Source organism: Polyodon spathula, chromosome 4 (assembly GCF_017654505.1).
Source record: "Polyodon spathula isolate WHYD16114869_AA chromosome 4, ASM1765450v1, whole genome shotgun sequence".
NCBI lineage: Eukaryota > Metazoa > Chordata > Actinopteri > Acipenseriformes > Polyodontidae > Polyodon > Polyodon spathula.
Window position 1 is genome coordinate 72074859 of NC_054537.1, and position 15344 is coordinate 72090202.

At 36.8% G+C, this 15344-nt stretch overlaps 1 protein-coding gene across 10 annotated transcripts in view; it reads left to right on the forward strand.

Annotated features, from left to right (window-relative positions):
* Positions 1-15344, forward strand: part of LOC121314818 (kinesin-like protein KIF13A) — a 112405-nt gene that overhangs the window by 27535 nt on the left and 69526 nt on the right. For 9 of the 10 annotated variants that reach the window (XM_041248519.1, XM_041248517.1, XM_041248518.1 and 6 more), the window contains one exon: positions 2926-2938. The exons of the other annotated variant lie outside the window; for it this stretch is intronic. In XM_041248519.1, the coding sequence (XP_041104453.1) occupies positions 2926-2938 (13 nt within the window). The remainder of the gene's footprint in view (positions 1-2925; positions 2939-15344) is intronic. 10 annotated transcript variants of the gene reach the window in all.

The window sequence follows — 15344 nt, forward strand, 5'->3', positions numbered from 1 at the left end:
AGGCATCCGCTAGCTGCCTCATGACAGCATTGCTTTAACTGTCTCCTGTTGCACTTCCCACATAGTGTGAATGAAGATATAAAAAGGTCATTTGCAAGATACACTATTACAGAGACCACTCTGTCGATCTGTTGCTGCCATGTTAAATTTAAAGGGAAATAATTTTAAACTGATATTACCTATAGTCGAATAGTAGCCACTTCAAACAAAAAGCATCCTTGTTATGGTAATATACAGTGCCTGTAGAAAGTCTACACCCCTTGAACTTTTTTCACATTTTGTTGTGTCAGTGCCTCAGAGTTTCATGCATTTAAATGAGGAGTTTTTTCCACATTTCTACACACCATACTCCACACTGATAAGGGGAAAGTTTTTATTGAGAAAATAAATATATATTAAAAATACAAAACCTAAATGATAATTGGATAAGTCTCCACCTCCCTGCGTTAATACTTGGTGGAAGCACCTTTGGCAGCAAGTACAGTCTGTTGGGATAGGTCTCTACCAACTTTGCACAAGTACGTTTGGCAATATTTGACCATTCTTTTTTACAAAACTGTTCAAACTCTATGATGTTCCTTGGGGAGCGCTGATGGATAGCAATCTTCAAGTCATGGCACAAATTTTTGATTACATTTAGGTCAGGGCTCTGGCTGGGCCACCCAAGGACATATACCTTTTTGTTCCTTAGCCACTCCAGTGTAGCTTTGGCTGTGTGCTTTGGGTCGTTGTCATGCTGAAAGGTGAACTTCCGTCCCAGTTTCAGCTTTCTGGCAGAGGGCAGCAGGTTTTCCTCAAGGACTTCTCTGTACAGGTGACCCTCAACTTACGACTCTTCAATTTACGACGCAAGGCACTTACGACTCTTTTGCATTATTACCCTGCTTCAAATTTATGATATCGATACAGCATTTACGACATGGCGAGACCCGAGCCATGCATCATGTACGTATGCACGGTGTCTGAACCACAGTACCTGTCATGGTCGCCCTGACTCAGTCTAGGTGTTTTTTTTGTTTTTTTTTAATGATGTGTGTAACTTTTGTACCTTACACTTCTTAATAATTGACTGTGCTCCAAGAGATATTCAAGGCCTTTGATATAATTTTTTTTATACCTATCCCCTGATCTTTGTTCCAGAGTTCTTTTGAAAGCACCCTGGTGCTCATGGTTGAGTCTTTGCTTTGAAATGCACTACCCAGCAGAGGGAACCTAAAGGAACTGCTGAATTTATGCTGAAATCATGTGAATCACTACAATTTAACACAGGTGGGAGCCACTTAACTTGGTGTGTGATTTTGAAGGTGATTGGTTATACGTGAGCTAATTTAGGATTGCTATTACAAAGGAGATGGACACTTATCCAACCAAGCTATTTCAGTTTTTATTTTTAATAAATTTTCTACAAATTTCTAGACTATTGTTGTCACTTGGAATTTGTGGGGTAGGATGTGTAGATAAATGAAAAAAAAAAAAACTATTTAAATTCCAGGCTGTAAGGCAACAGAAGGTGAACATTTTGAAACTGGGTGTAGACTTTCTATAGGCACTGTAGCCTTATTTAATGTATCCAATCAGATGATAATTTAAAAAAATTCAAGGTGAAAATGTTAATCTCATTACAAGATTCTAATTTCTTCTAATGGAGGCAGTGTAGTCCAGTGGTTAAAGTCCTGGGCTTGTAACCAGAAGGTCACTGGTTCAAATCTCTCCTCTGCCACTGGCTGACTCACTGTGTGGCCCTGAGCAAGTTACTTCACCTCCTTGTCCTCCGTCCTGCAGATGAGATGTTAAATCAATGTCCTGTTGGAAGTGCCTCTGCAAATATAATGCACAGTTCACAGCCTGCCTCTGTAAAGCGCTTTGTGATGGTGGTCCACTATGAAAGGCAATATGTAAAAAAAAATTATTATCTGTCTCTAGAACTCCTAAACCTAGGTACAGTATTCCTTGTTGGTTCAGTAAATAAGTGGATAAATGAAACATCTACTTGGTTAGACAAGCCTAGCATAAATGGTTATTGTATGCTATACAGTACAGTAACTTGCATATCCTTAAATTTGTTTTTCATTTCATGCATGATTTTGATCAGCCTAAATCCAGCCAGGATAAACCAAAGCTGGATTTTATTTATTTATTTTTTTAAAGAATTTCACAGTACAATGTATTCCACCTGGATTGTATCTACTTATTCTGAGGTTAACCCTGGGATAACGATGGATGGATGGCTGGTGAAATTGAATGCAATTCCACAGTGCTGAAGTATTTTGCAGTAAAATCCAGTTATGGTCCTAACAGTGTTTGGTTATGGGTACACGGTAGCAGAAAGTGAAATGCGCGAAGGGTTTTGTGATGGACTGTCGTTTTCCTGTTGTGTCCCACAGAGACGCTTGTTATAAGCTCTATAACCGCTCTTGCAAGTGATCCTTACTTTGTAGTACAGTGGTTAAGAAGCTCACTTTGGGACTGTGTACAGTGTTCCCCAGTTTGCACTCAGCCGCTGTCTCGTAATGGTGGATCCTCTTCATCATTTTAATGATTTCAGTTGGGATAGATTCCTTCTCCATATTTGTGGGTCAAAATGCATGAATACGTGTATCATTCAGAAAGCTTAATTTTGAATGTTATGTAATCTGTTGAGGGTTAGGGCAGCTAATAGGTGCGTATTTTGGAGCCGTCTGAATACTAACAAAACAAGTAATCATTTCAGTGGTAATGAATAATATTTGTTTACCATTGAATAAAAGTGACTCGCAGAATAGAGCAGACATTTCTGCAAATGCCTGTGAAATGAATCTGCAAACAAGTGAAATACCCTATTCATGTATCTCTTCTCTTCTCTTTTCCATGGTGGCGATGTTTGTGATTTATTCTTCCCTTCTCGTAATTGCCATGGTGGATGGTGGTCCTTGTTTCTCCTTCAAGAAAACAAACCAAGGTATGTATACTGTTATTGTGTACATAGACAGCACACTATGTCAAAATTTGCAGGAGTAGTGAGACTTAATATGAAGAGTAGTGCTTCTGTTACCCTTTAGGGATTAGGTTGGCCTTTACCTTATTTGATAGTGATTCAGGATTACAGGGAATACAGTTCACAAAATGGATTACAGTTTATGTTTCCAAAAACAATTTATGTTAAATGTGCTCTGTGTGTTCGTTATTCAAGCTTGAATCTGCTTGGAAAGTTTTAAGAGTTTCATTTATTTTTTGTCTATTATGTCTGCCCCCCCAACACACACACACATCACTCAAAGCCTTAAAGCATTTGCAAATAACCGTTGACACTTGTAATTCTCAGCATTTCTTATTGTGACCTACTGTGTACCGTGTACTGTCTATATTAAATAGTCAGTTGTTTTTTTTTTATATTTGCATATACCATTAATCAACTGAGACCTCATATCTAAGAACACCTTCATTTTGTCTTCTGAACTTTGTAGCAATATGTAGTGCACAAGAACAGACAGTTTTAGGATTGGCAGAGTGACAAGTCCTGTTTCTTTGTGAAACACTTTATTGGCCTCCCTGAGGTAGCAGGTTTCTTTTAAAGAAGTGTCTCATTACCTTCCATTAAGACGAATTGTGAGCTCTTCTTACTAACTGTGAAGCACTGCGGTGTTGGCAGCGACTGACCTGGTTAACAGAAAGCATTTAAGTGTTCTTTTGTTCACACACGGATGGCCAGAACCAAGTAAAATATATGCAAAGCTCAAGAATAAAGCAAACTAAACTGCCTCATATAATGACAATAACTTTTAACTGGAATAATGGCTCACTTAAGAGTGTACAGTGTTGCTTTGGAAACAGTGTATATATCCTGAGAGAGAGAAATACTTTATTTTTGTAACCAGTGGACTGCGCTCTTTGAAATCAGTTCACAATAGAGCAGCCCACAAGCTACCAGATGGTAAAATACAGTGGTCCTAATTTACTTTTTTTTGAGGGCCAGGAGGTATCAGCACAGGAACCCAGACAGCAGTTTCGTAACACTCTCAAAATACACTGCTCTTTTGTTTTTGTTACTTTTTAGATGCTGGATATAGGTCCATTTAATATGAATAAGCAATTGACACTATAACTACATGTCAAAAGCAGGGTTGTAATCTGATGGACAAATGACTTTTTCACAAGTACAATTGTTTTTTTTTTTTGTTTTTTTTTCCTTACTAGCATTAAAACTCCTATTAATGAATATATTTTTGCTTCTTTTGGATATAGAATTATTGTAATTAATGAAAGTAATAAGTAATTGATAACACTATGTAACACAATTTTTGTTCCTGGGTAGTAAGTGTTATTTCCTAATTGCTTATGCCTCAAAAGTATAGAAAATGGCTATTATTCCTCACAAACTTTGCTTTTATGACCAGGACAGTGATATTTCAAAATATCATTATTTCCAATGGGAAAACGGGCAAATGTGTGTCTTTTCATTCACATAGTCAGAAAAAAACAACATATGAATCCAAATTAACATGTATTTATACTAAAGTAATACAAAAATGACTACAGAAGATTTAGAAGTGAGTAGTTTTTCGAGATTTACGATTATACTGTAAATACATTAACTGATGGCCTAATAAGTAATAAAAAAAGAAAATTAACATTTTAACTACAATGTTGATAGTGCAATAACAAACTTGAGGGTGTGCAATCGTTAATATACCACTTCTCTGGTGTGTAAAAGGCTCTTGGATTCACGAATATTAAATGACAACTGCACACAGGATAAGCGCTTAATATCTGCCATTTAATTTACAGGATACTTCTAATTTTAAAACCTTGCATTCTTTTTCTCAACACAAACTGTGGAAAGTTAATTTTGTTATGGTCATGCACTCTTGTTTCTGTGAAAATGGCAAACGTGATTGATTTTCAATGTACAAGCATAGTAGGGCATTTAGCTGCGGTTTAGTAGGTTGCGAAATGGATAGAGCTAAAGATTTATCAGAGGTTCAAAGGGGCAACGGTGCTGTGTAGGTGTCGGAGCAGCTGTATACCAGACTTGCAACTGCAAGAAATCCAGGACTACTGAGTTATGTTTCTTTTAACCCTGTCCATAAGAGAGGTTGAGAAGTGCAAAGAATACATATGAATCAGTCTCGTCCATCTTCTTACATGATATTCTAGCTGCACTTTACAAGTATATCTCTGTATTAAAAAAAAGCTCAAACAATGAAAAAAAAAAACAATATGAAACATACTATATATTTATGAAACATATATTATTTTCATATATATATATATATATATAATATATTATATAATTTATGGATAGAATATATATATATATTATATAGAATCTTAGACCTTACATGTCTCAATACATAGGATGTTTTATAAATTTAGTGTCAAACCTATTTCTAAAGTTTAAAATATTGCATAGATCCCTCTTGAGTGAGATATATTTCTCTCTGTTGGGGTTGTCAAGTGATTTAAAAATAAATAAATAAATAAAATGAATGGAGATGCCCAATAATGCTAACAGGACTTTAGAATCTTTAAACTAGATTTTAAACAGCAGCATAATTTTCAACCAGCCTATGGCTTGGGACACCCATCTGTTGCTGTGATCAATTATCTAGCAGCATTGGACAATGCTTATAAAGTTACCCAAACACTGGGTGCTGGCATTTTAAAGTCTGTCCAAAATCCCCATCCACCAGCTTTTGAGTACACATGCAATATCATTTCAAATTAAAGGTCATTTCTTGCATTATTTTAGGATGTGCCAAGCTGATTCATGGTTGAGCCTTATTGATGTAAATTTGCCCAGGACTCTACCGGCCCAAAATCTGGAAGATAAGGGACAAATCATCTCCGCTTACATGAAATCTGTCTGACTCCAGGATCCGCCTGAACATTAGACTTAGGTTTTAGGTTAGCTCTGTAAATTGTTCATTTAACTTGTGGTTGTGGGAGACCATGCAAAATCCATTTTGAATACATGCAGCTTAACATGCACTTGTGGGGAGCTGGTATGAATTTCTGAATCTGCTGCCACCACTACAGCTGCTGTCTTGTAAACTCATGACCAGTTTGCAGCTTCGTATTTATAATGTAATGGAAATGCAATGGCACATGTGACTTTTTGCTTTCTGGGTGATACTCGATAGACAGCAGTATTCTACTTTTCTCTCAATCAAGTTAAATCGTTGGTATCCCTTCTGCCACAAGGTCAGTATCCTCTTGGAAACCATTTGAGGCGTTGATTTCATAGTTGCAGAGTTTGGTGTATTGGTGACCATGAAATTAACCTCTGACCTAATATGGCTGCCACATTTGAGGTCATGTAGCTTGTTTCTGCTCTATAGATATGTTACAGGCAGTGTTGTGTGATCAGTGTTCCCTCCAAGGCTAAAATGCGCGCATTTTTAGCAGTAACTGGCAACAACCTTCGCACTCAGTTTACTAACTTTTGCAAGTTATCATTAATATCAACCTCAATCGAGATACCAACCTTTTGAGGTAAACGTATTATTTTTAGACCATTCTTACAAAGCATTAACATAAGCATATTTGTGTCTGTCTTGCAGCTGATTCTCTGATTTCCCTCTGTAAAAATGCACGTAACATTAGTGCAGAGCTATGCATTCTATGCTGAAAAACTAAGACCTAAGTAAGGTACTGCACTCAAGGCGGAGCTTTCCCAAAGTAAGCTAACTTAATTGCGCATTTCATTATTGTTTAGTTTATTTCTTTCCACACTATCTGCTGTTAGTGAAGCTATATTTAGCAGTTTTAAACCACCCCCATTTCTTAATTGAATTGTATTTTCTGTCGACGAAGAAATGAGCTCAAAACTATTTTTCTAGCTATACAATCCTTAAAGGAAATTGATCACTTTACTATGTAAAGGATGTAGTCACTACACTACACACCATTGGTTTCATAAAGACATTCTGTCTGGAGACACGCATCTTTTTAAATCTTGCAAATAACACTGCAGAATTAGGAAAGAAACAATTGAGAGGATTAATTATGCGTTTGCATTAAAAGGGACCCTATTTAAATTACAATCGGATAATACACAGCTGTGAACCTGTTTTAGAGCAATGAGTCAATCAACACACATTTATCAGTGTTTCATATTTTATCCTGGTTATTGTAATGCCAGTAAAATGCTAAACTTAATTTGTGGAGTACTGTACATGGGATTACTCTCACATGACATTGCTGGACTGTTACTAAACTGTTTCATATTTTTTTTATTGTTCTTGTAAATGCCAGCAATAAGCTGAACAGGTGTTTTCAAAACGCATGTATTTGTACACTGAACTACTGTGTTAGTGGAAGACTATAAATATGGTTCTCACAACTTTGCTGGACATTTGATTTTCTGAATTGTTGTAGTATAATTCTTAGGTTTTCCTGCTTGTTTTAATACCAGCAATGAGTCAAGTAATGTCTATAAACATTGACAGGTTTGAAGTGTCTTCAGGTGGTTTACTTACTATTACAGCAACATGAGTTTGATTGGGGGAAAAAAAAAGTGGTAATATTTATTAAATTTACTTATTATAATTAGCAACATTATATTTATGTTCAAATGCCATATTTAAGTATTACATTGATAAAAAGTGGGAACCAATGGAATTGGCCATTTTTTTGAAAAACTGAATTTGGTATTCCCAAGAATGGAACCATTAGTAGCCCTAAAGATGGTTACAGTTGAAGGCAGTGCAGACGCCAGTGTTTTATGCAGTAGTATAAAGCAATTTTATTCAGGCCACCAATTAAGCATGCAGTCTGTATCTATGATAACAACCGACTGTTGTAAAATCAGAGGCAGAGCCAAAATAAATGTCTTGTTTCAATTTAAAGTAAATTGTAAAAACTAAATTGTAAAATTGTTGAGATACTTGTGTTGGAATATTGTTTTAAAATTGTATAATGCAACAAAAACATTTTAAAAGGGTTAATGCGTGGCCAAAGGTTTCTCACTGGTAATTGACCCTTTTTCAGTCAAAATGGCAAGTTTCTGAGTATCTAAAAAGCTTAGAGGGAAAGCTGTGTGTAATACACTGCGTTACAGATCGGTGAGATGAGGTTAAAAGCTCTAAAACAACAAATGCAGATGAATGTGTTGTGTTTAAGACATACCGCAGGGTCGTCTGTTTGCGCCTAGTCTCAGCCATGTTATATACTTTCAATTATTGTCTTACTGTTTGGTATCCTTGTGTCCTTTTAAGTGGCACGTTGTATATTTGGAATTCCGTTTGAAGAGACCACATCCTCTCTTTCAGCTGATGTCAACATTTTTCAATCTCTTTGTTTTTTTGTTTATTTTACATAGTAATGCAAAAATTGTTGCATTAAAAAAAAACATCTTTCAGTCTTCAATCTAATGAGTAAATTGGAAGGTTAATTTTTAAACTGATTTTATTTATTTACTTTTGTGATTCCAGGGAAACCTGGTTTTACTAAATGTCAATAAGCCTAGTACACTCCATATGTAAACTTTATCCAGTTTTGAAGTGAATTATTCACATGGTTTGTAAAAGTGTAATACCAAAAACTTCAGCTAGTGAAAACAAATTTATAAAATTATACAAATTAAATTTTTATTGTCAAGTGTAAATTGTCAGAAAATATTGAGCTAGAGACTATATTGAGATCATTGTTTGGTATTGTAATAGAATGCCTAGCTAGCAGGGTTGAAATGCGGTAATTGGCAGTGGGGGTTGGAAAGAGGTTTCTGGCCTGCTGGGCCCTTGTTGGAATAATTCTGAGGGACTGTTGTTTCCTACTTAGAGCTCTACATTGTAGGCCTAAGCTGCACACAATGCTTTTCCTGGGGCTAGTGGCATCACATCACTAGCCTCAATATTAAGGTTGATCGCATTGTAAAGTTAAAAAAAAAAAAAAAAAAACACTGTAGTTGCTAAATCCAGGTCTTAGTTTGCAGATGTAATTTTGAAGTTAATTATAGTTATCTAGTTTAATAAAATGTAAGCATGGAGTGTACCAAGTTGCCATTTCCTCAGATCTAAACCAAACAGATTGTTGTAGTTTGTGGTCTGCATGTCCCTGCTACAGCAATATATTTGGGGGTTCAAGTCAGTCACTCTTACTTCTAGTTTAAGGTATACAGATGAACCTGCTTTTATATCATGGTTGCTGTGCAGGCATAATTTGTGATATAAAGGTGGTCATGATATTGTAGCGTTTTAACAGGAGGCAGAAAACGAGACACGTTTTTCTTTTTCACAGGTCTTTTTTGAGCATACCTTTCTGTGTCAGAGGTCCACAGCTCTGTCAGCTTCTCTGGTTACACACTTCATTCAATAACAACCCAAAATGGCATCGCAGTGCCTTCTTATAACCTTTGCCCTGCCCCTTTATGTAAATCGGGCACATCAGGGTTACATTATACATGGGAAAACACACAAAAAGTAAACTAAGCAGTGGCAGAAAACAGCTGGGAGGGAATAAACACATATAGACAGCGGGGATTACAGAAAACGAACGGTGAATTAAAGAGCAGTGTTTTAATACTGTATATTTAGTTCTTTACATTTTTAAAACAAATGTATATAGTTTACTACAGTACAAATGCATTAACTGGAATGAAACGTTTGTGTAATTATCTAAAAAAAAAAAAAAAAAAGGCATGAATTGTTGACTGATGAGAGCTATCAATTAGGTGTTACACTTGATGTTTTTTGTGTACATTTGTATAAGATTGACTGTTAGAAGGAAAATTTGGTGATGTTGGTATTTTGTAACTTAATCCCGTTAAGACTGCCCATGCAGCATTTGACTTGCATCACGATGTGACAATAAGAGGGTTTGTGAGATGATATTAAGACGTAATTTCTCAAAGAACCTATGGTACATGGCAAGTGGCTTTTTTGAACAATCATGATAATAAACGGGGTATGATATTAAGCAAGGTTATATAAAACAGGTTAATCTGTATTTAAAACTTGGTATTCATGTAATAGAACTATTAAAATCAAAAGCATTCTCTTCCCCAGAGTTTTCCTCCATAAAAACCCCCATACTCAAGTCAGGTTATCCAAATTTCTCCTGCTTGTGCTTGGGTAAAGACTAACATGCATTTCGCTTTATTATTTTTGTTCAGGGGGAAAAAAATATATAGGGTTAGGATTTTAGGATCTCTTCCTCCATTATCGTAGACATTTGCAGAGCTTTTTGAGATGTTATAGTAATAAAATAATGATTTGTAAAGCATTTCAAGATGAGACAGTGTAACAGCACATTCCTATCAGGAGTTTTTCGGGCACATGGCAGCATCAGTCTTCCTAGTAAGAGACGCAGCGTTACATATGAGACGCATGCAAAGGTGTCTCCTTTCCTCTTGGAACCACACCCTGCCACCGCATGAGGGGCAGCCACAGAAGCAAGACGGTGGCGACTTTCACCTCAGGTATGTATGGGGAGGCCTCTATCCCCACATCCTCCTACTCTCTGTCTCTATAGAGACGCCTCCCTGTTGGGGTTAGGAGCACACCTATTGGACGCTCAGGTCCAGGGCATGTGGTCACCCAGACAGAAATCTGGCCACATAAATTATTTGGAGCTCACAGCAATCTCCCTGGCACTAAAGCACTTCACCACAATATTGAAACAAAAAACAGTACTGATCCTCACAGACAACACCACAGCAGTAAAGTACGTAAACCATCAGGGAGGCACAAGATCATGAGACCTCTGCACTCTAGCCATGAACATCTGGAACTGGTGCAGAGCACAGGACATCTCTATAAAAGCAACTTATTTACCAGGACTCGACAACAGCGTTGCAAACCTACTCAGCAGAGTAATGTCACCCCACGAATGGAGGATTCTGACAGACATCCTAGACTGGGTATTCAACTAACTAGGTCACCCAAAAATAGACCTATTTGCAACAGCAGAAAATTCCCAGTTACCACTCTTTTGCTCCCTTGTTCACCAGGGTACAGTCAATCAACCTAATGTACGCATACTTGCCCTTACTTCTAATCCCAAAGGTACTCAGGAAGGTAAGAAGAGACAGGGCCAGTCTCATATAGTAGCTCCCTACTGGCCCAAGAGGTTTTGGTTCTCGGAGATTCTGCAACTAACCGAGGTAGGACCCATGCATTTACTGATGAACCATGACCTGTTATCTCAGCTTTTTGCTTGGAGATTTGGACAGTAACAATTGAGGGATGGGGGGCTATCTATGACATCTGCAAGAAGGTTAAGCAAGCTCCAAGCACTGGTTATTGACGCGCCATATCTTCAGTCTTTTAAGGACAGGATTGTTTGCAGAACTAATCCCCAATTCTTACCAAAAGTGGTAACTGAATTCCATCTAAACCATAACATTTCCAGATTTCTACCCAAAACCTCACAAATCAAAAGAAGCTAGACTTCCTCTAATAAATGTCAGAAGAGCTCCAACTTCTACATCCACAGGACCATCGGTAGCAGACCATCAGGGCAGCATTTTATCTCCTTCAACTCACCAGACAACAGGGAAACCTGTCTCTAAACAGACAATTTCTCAGTGGTTAACATTATGCATTGAGTTCTGTTGCAGTCTTGACAGCAAAACAGTTCCAAGACCCATCAAAGCCCACTCAGTAAAGGGAGTGGCCACTACTTGGGCAAAATTTTAAATCTGTTTAGATTCAGGACATCTGCAGTACCGCCACTTGGGCAGATTTTGACACTTCTCAGACACTATAACTGCAATGTATCTTGCTGTCAGCCTAACTTTGCTCATTCGGTTTTATCTGTGGTTTCCTCTACTAACATCTAACCTATCACCCTTCAGTCTACATACTTTGGTATAGTTCATGTTGTGTGGAGTTCATCATACAAGGTAAGAAGACAAAGACTACCTGTAATATGGTTTCTTCTTTGGATGATGAATGTCCCACCCTCCTGTACCCGGTCTGTTTTCATTCCTATTTTTCTTGTTTTTTGGTTTGGTTTGTTTTGGTGAAATTTGGGCAACCTGATGTGGGTACAGGGGGGGGAGGGTTACACGTGGAGGAGGAGCATGTATTTGGTGTCAGTGAAGATTATTACAGTGATCTCTGGGAAAGAGATCTGCTTCTTTCTCCTGACCCAAGTAACATGGAGACTGGGAGATCACATTGTGTGAAGTTCATCATACCACCCATATTGAAACTTTGCATGAACATTTGTAAAGTTATTTAACATGTAAATGTTGTTCAAACCACTGTGTTTATTATAGTTTTTATCTACGTAGGGTATATTATGTTTTATGTAACACACCATTCATGTAGATCACACAATATCAAAAATGTTCAGTATCACATTGTTGAAGGGAGGTTTTTATTTCTAGTAAATTGTTTAATTACTGTATTGAGCATGATAAACATTATTTCCTTTTTAGTGTCTTTACTGTTTTCTTTTAATCATGCTGTTTTAACTGTTCATTTAATGTGAAGTAATCTTCATAAAAGTACTGTTGATGTTCAATTCAAATTGGGTGTTTCTTCATTATTCTGATGCATCAAATTGCCAAACCTGGATACAATCGGCACCACTTACACTGTACGGGGTTATTTCGGGGAGCCGTTTTATATCAGACAAATAGCATTTGCCATTTGCCATTCCCATTGATTTCAATAAGAAAGGCATAATTTATATTGTGTTAAGCACGCTGTATATTTCAAGCAAACTCAGCTGTTTGGATCTCGTTACGTGCCATTGTGAACAGGATGGCTTTGCAGGGATGCCGTCAGATGAGAAATACAGACTCCAAACAGTGAGGAATGGCGGTGAACCTGTTACGCGTACTCGGTAAAAGTGTTTGTGAACTGTGTTATTCTTCTCTGTCACAAGCATTAATACCCTGTATCTTTCTAAACCAGGGATTTAGGGGAGCTCCCTAATAAAAGCTGAATCACAAAACAATAATGCAGTAATTGTTACAGCCATGTATAATGGTATTTAAAACAGGATTCATTTATCCACCTTTTTACTTATCATTTTATTTACTCTGGTCCCTTTGTAGTCAGATATGCGATGGATTACTGTACTTTTTATTACATTCATAGGTTTTAATACATCTCTTTTATTGGTGTAACGAGTGCCTTAATAAAGATTGATTTAAAGATTTAACCGCATACACGTTTTTATAATTTTTTAGAATGCACTTACCTGGAGATATGTCCTCAGAATTATAAGTTTTTAATGTCTTTTGATAAAATACAAGTTTGTCGATCCTGACTGGATATGGGGTGAAAAACTAAAAAGAAAACGCTACTTTTGACTTTCTTTGGTTTTCTACAATATTTTTTGGTTCTTAATGCCCTTATAACTGTCTTGCAAACCATGAGTACTGATCAAAGCACACATTGTTGCACACACTTACAGTAAAAGTAGTGGTGTGTGATGTTTTGTTGTTTAGAGCCTTGATAGTAATAGAAATGGTACAATAGACTACAATCCCAGGGAGACACAGTGATAAACACTCGTGGGAGTTGGACCTTGCCCTAAAAAAAAAAAAAAATACTGGTTTTGTATCGGATGAGAGCTAACAAAATGTTTATTTTAACCATTTTAAAACAAAATTGGTCGCACTGTAGAGCCCTGATTTTAAGTCATTTTAAGTACCCAACTGCTCTTTGTATGAATCATTTTATGAACAGATTATTAGTAACATAGCCTAAAGACATTAGACATACATGCCACTTACATGTTGGCTATGCATCCTGAGTTCCAACACTTGTGCACCGACTATAGCATTACTTTCCAACAAATGTGCATTTGGGTGATGGGTCACACATAATTTTATAAATTATTATTTATTTCTTAACAGATGCCCTTATCCGGGTTTCTTTGAATTACAGAAAAGGGACTAGTTAACTGCTCCTGACAGAGTGCTACCAATGTTTTGTTTTTATTTGTTGCTTCTAAAAGCTGGGGTATATCTTCCAACATGTTTATTTGCCTTTCTTTACACCGAGTGGGGTGTGTTCTGTCTGCCCTGTTCATTTAGAGGCTGACCTGTTGTCACGGTTGGAAACTTACTCCCAAGAGATGCTACTCCATCTCCTCCTATTGTTTTGAAAACTTGCGTACATTTCAATATTGCATGCCAAAACAAACAAGTTTGAATGTTGATGTGTAGCACTTTATGTATTACAGAGGAGCTTGATACCAACTCCTATACACTGAAGGTGTTTTTGGAATAACCCGGCCTTTTGTAACTTGTATTAACTATTTTAATTTCAACAGACAGTGGCACAATAAGTAAATAAATAAATAGACTAAGACTGGGGCGAACCCTAAATTTGCACCATTGATATATAGTTTTCCAAAAAAGCAGATTCATCGATGTTATGAAAGGGTAAAAAAATGACCACAGTTATACAAGTGGAGCTATATATTACTGTACAACCTTGCTAGAAATTTTTTTAAAAACTATTATAATGATTTAAATGGCATCAGTTTGTGCATATAGCATAATAAAACAACAACAAAAAAAGATCAAATAATTCTTATCTATGTTGATTTGTGCCAGTTGGAGTCCAAAGCAAAAAATCAATTGATTTTTATATTTAAAAAAAAAAAAAAAAAGTAGTTAAATCCATAACAAGTGGTTTAACAACCAATCCAGAGAACATCAGAACTAATTTACACAGCAGTTCAATAACAGTATTGTCCCTGGCTGCTTTTTTTGATAGCGTCTGCATTTTTTGCTTTCAGCGATGACCGGAGCTTGCTTACAATCTGCCCAGCCTTGCTAAATACACGCTGGCAAGGGACTGGCATTGCCGGGATGCTTCAAGCCAAGCGTGCAACTTTTGGAAATCGATCTTGATTGTTTTTCCACCACAGAAGCAAATCTTTATCAGTGATTTTATTATGGACTACAACTTGATATTTTAACTTTTAACTAAAACTTGGCATGGAACTGATGACAGTGCGTCTTTGAGTGAGGCTTCTCCTCCAAAGTATTCTTTTGTTTTCCAGAATGCACGCACTACTGGTCGGGGTGGGGACTTGCCTCTATCTTCCGCACTGAATTTAAAACCAAAGAGGACATTTTCAAAGGGATATTCATCTTTTGAATTGCTAATGCTAGCTGTAAATAAAAAATGATCTGTTCTTATTGCAATTATGTATCACCCACCCAAGTCTAATTTGCTCTTTATGACTTTAGTGATCTTTTATCTTGATTGTGTAGTAACTGACAGGATTCTTTTTTGGGGTGATTTTTAATGTTCATGTTGAAACTGACACTGATTCTAATTGTTCAGAAATCTTGAGGTTACTGGATTCCCTAAAATATATCCAGCAGGTTAAAGGTTCTACTCTTAATCGTGGCCATACTTTAGATTTTAGTAATTTTCCATAGCCTGTTTGTT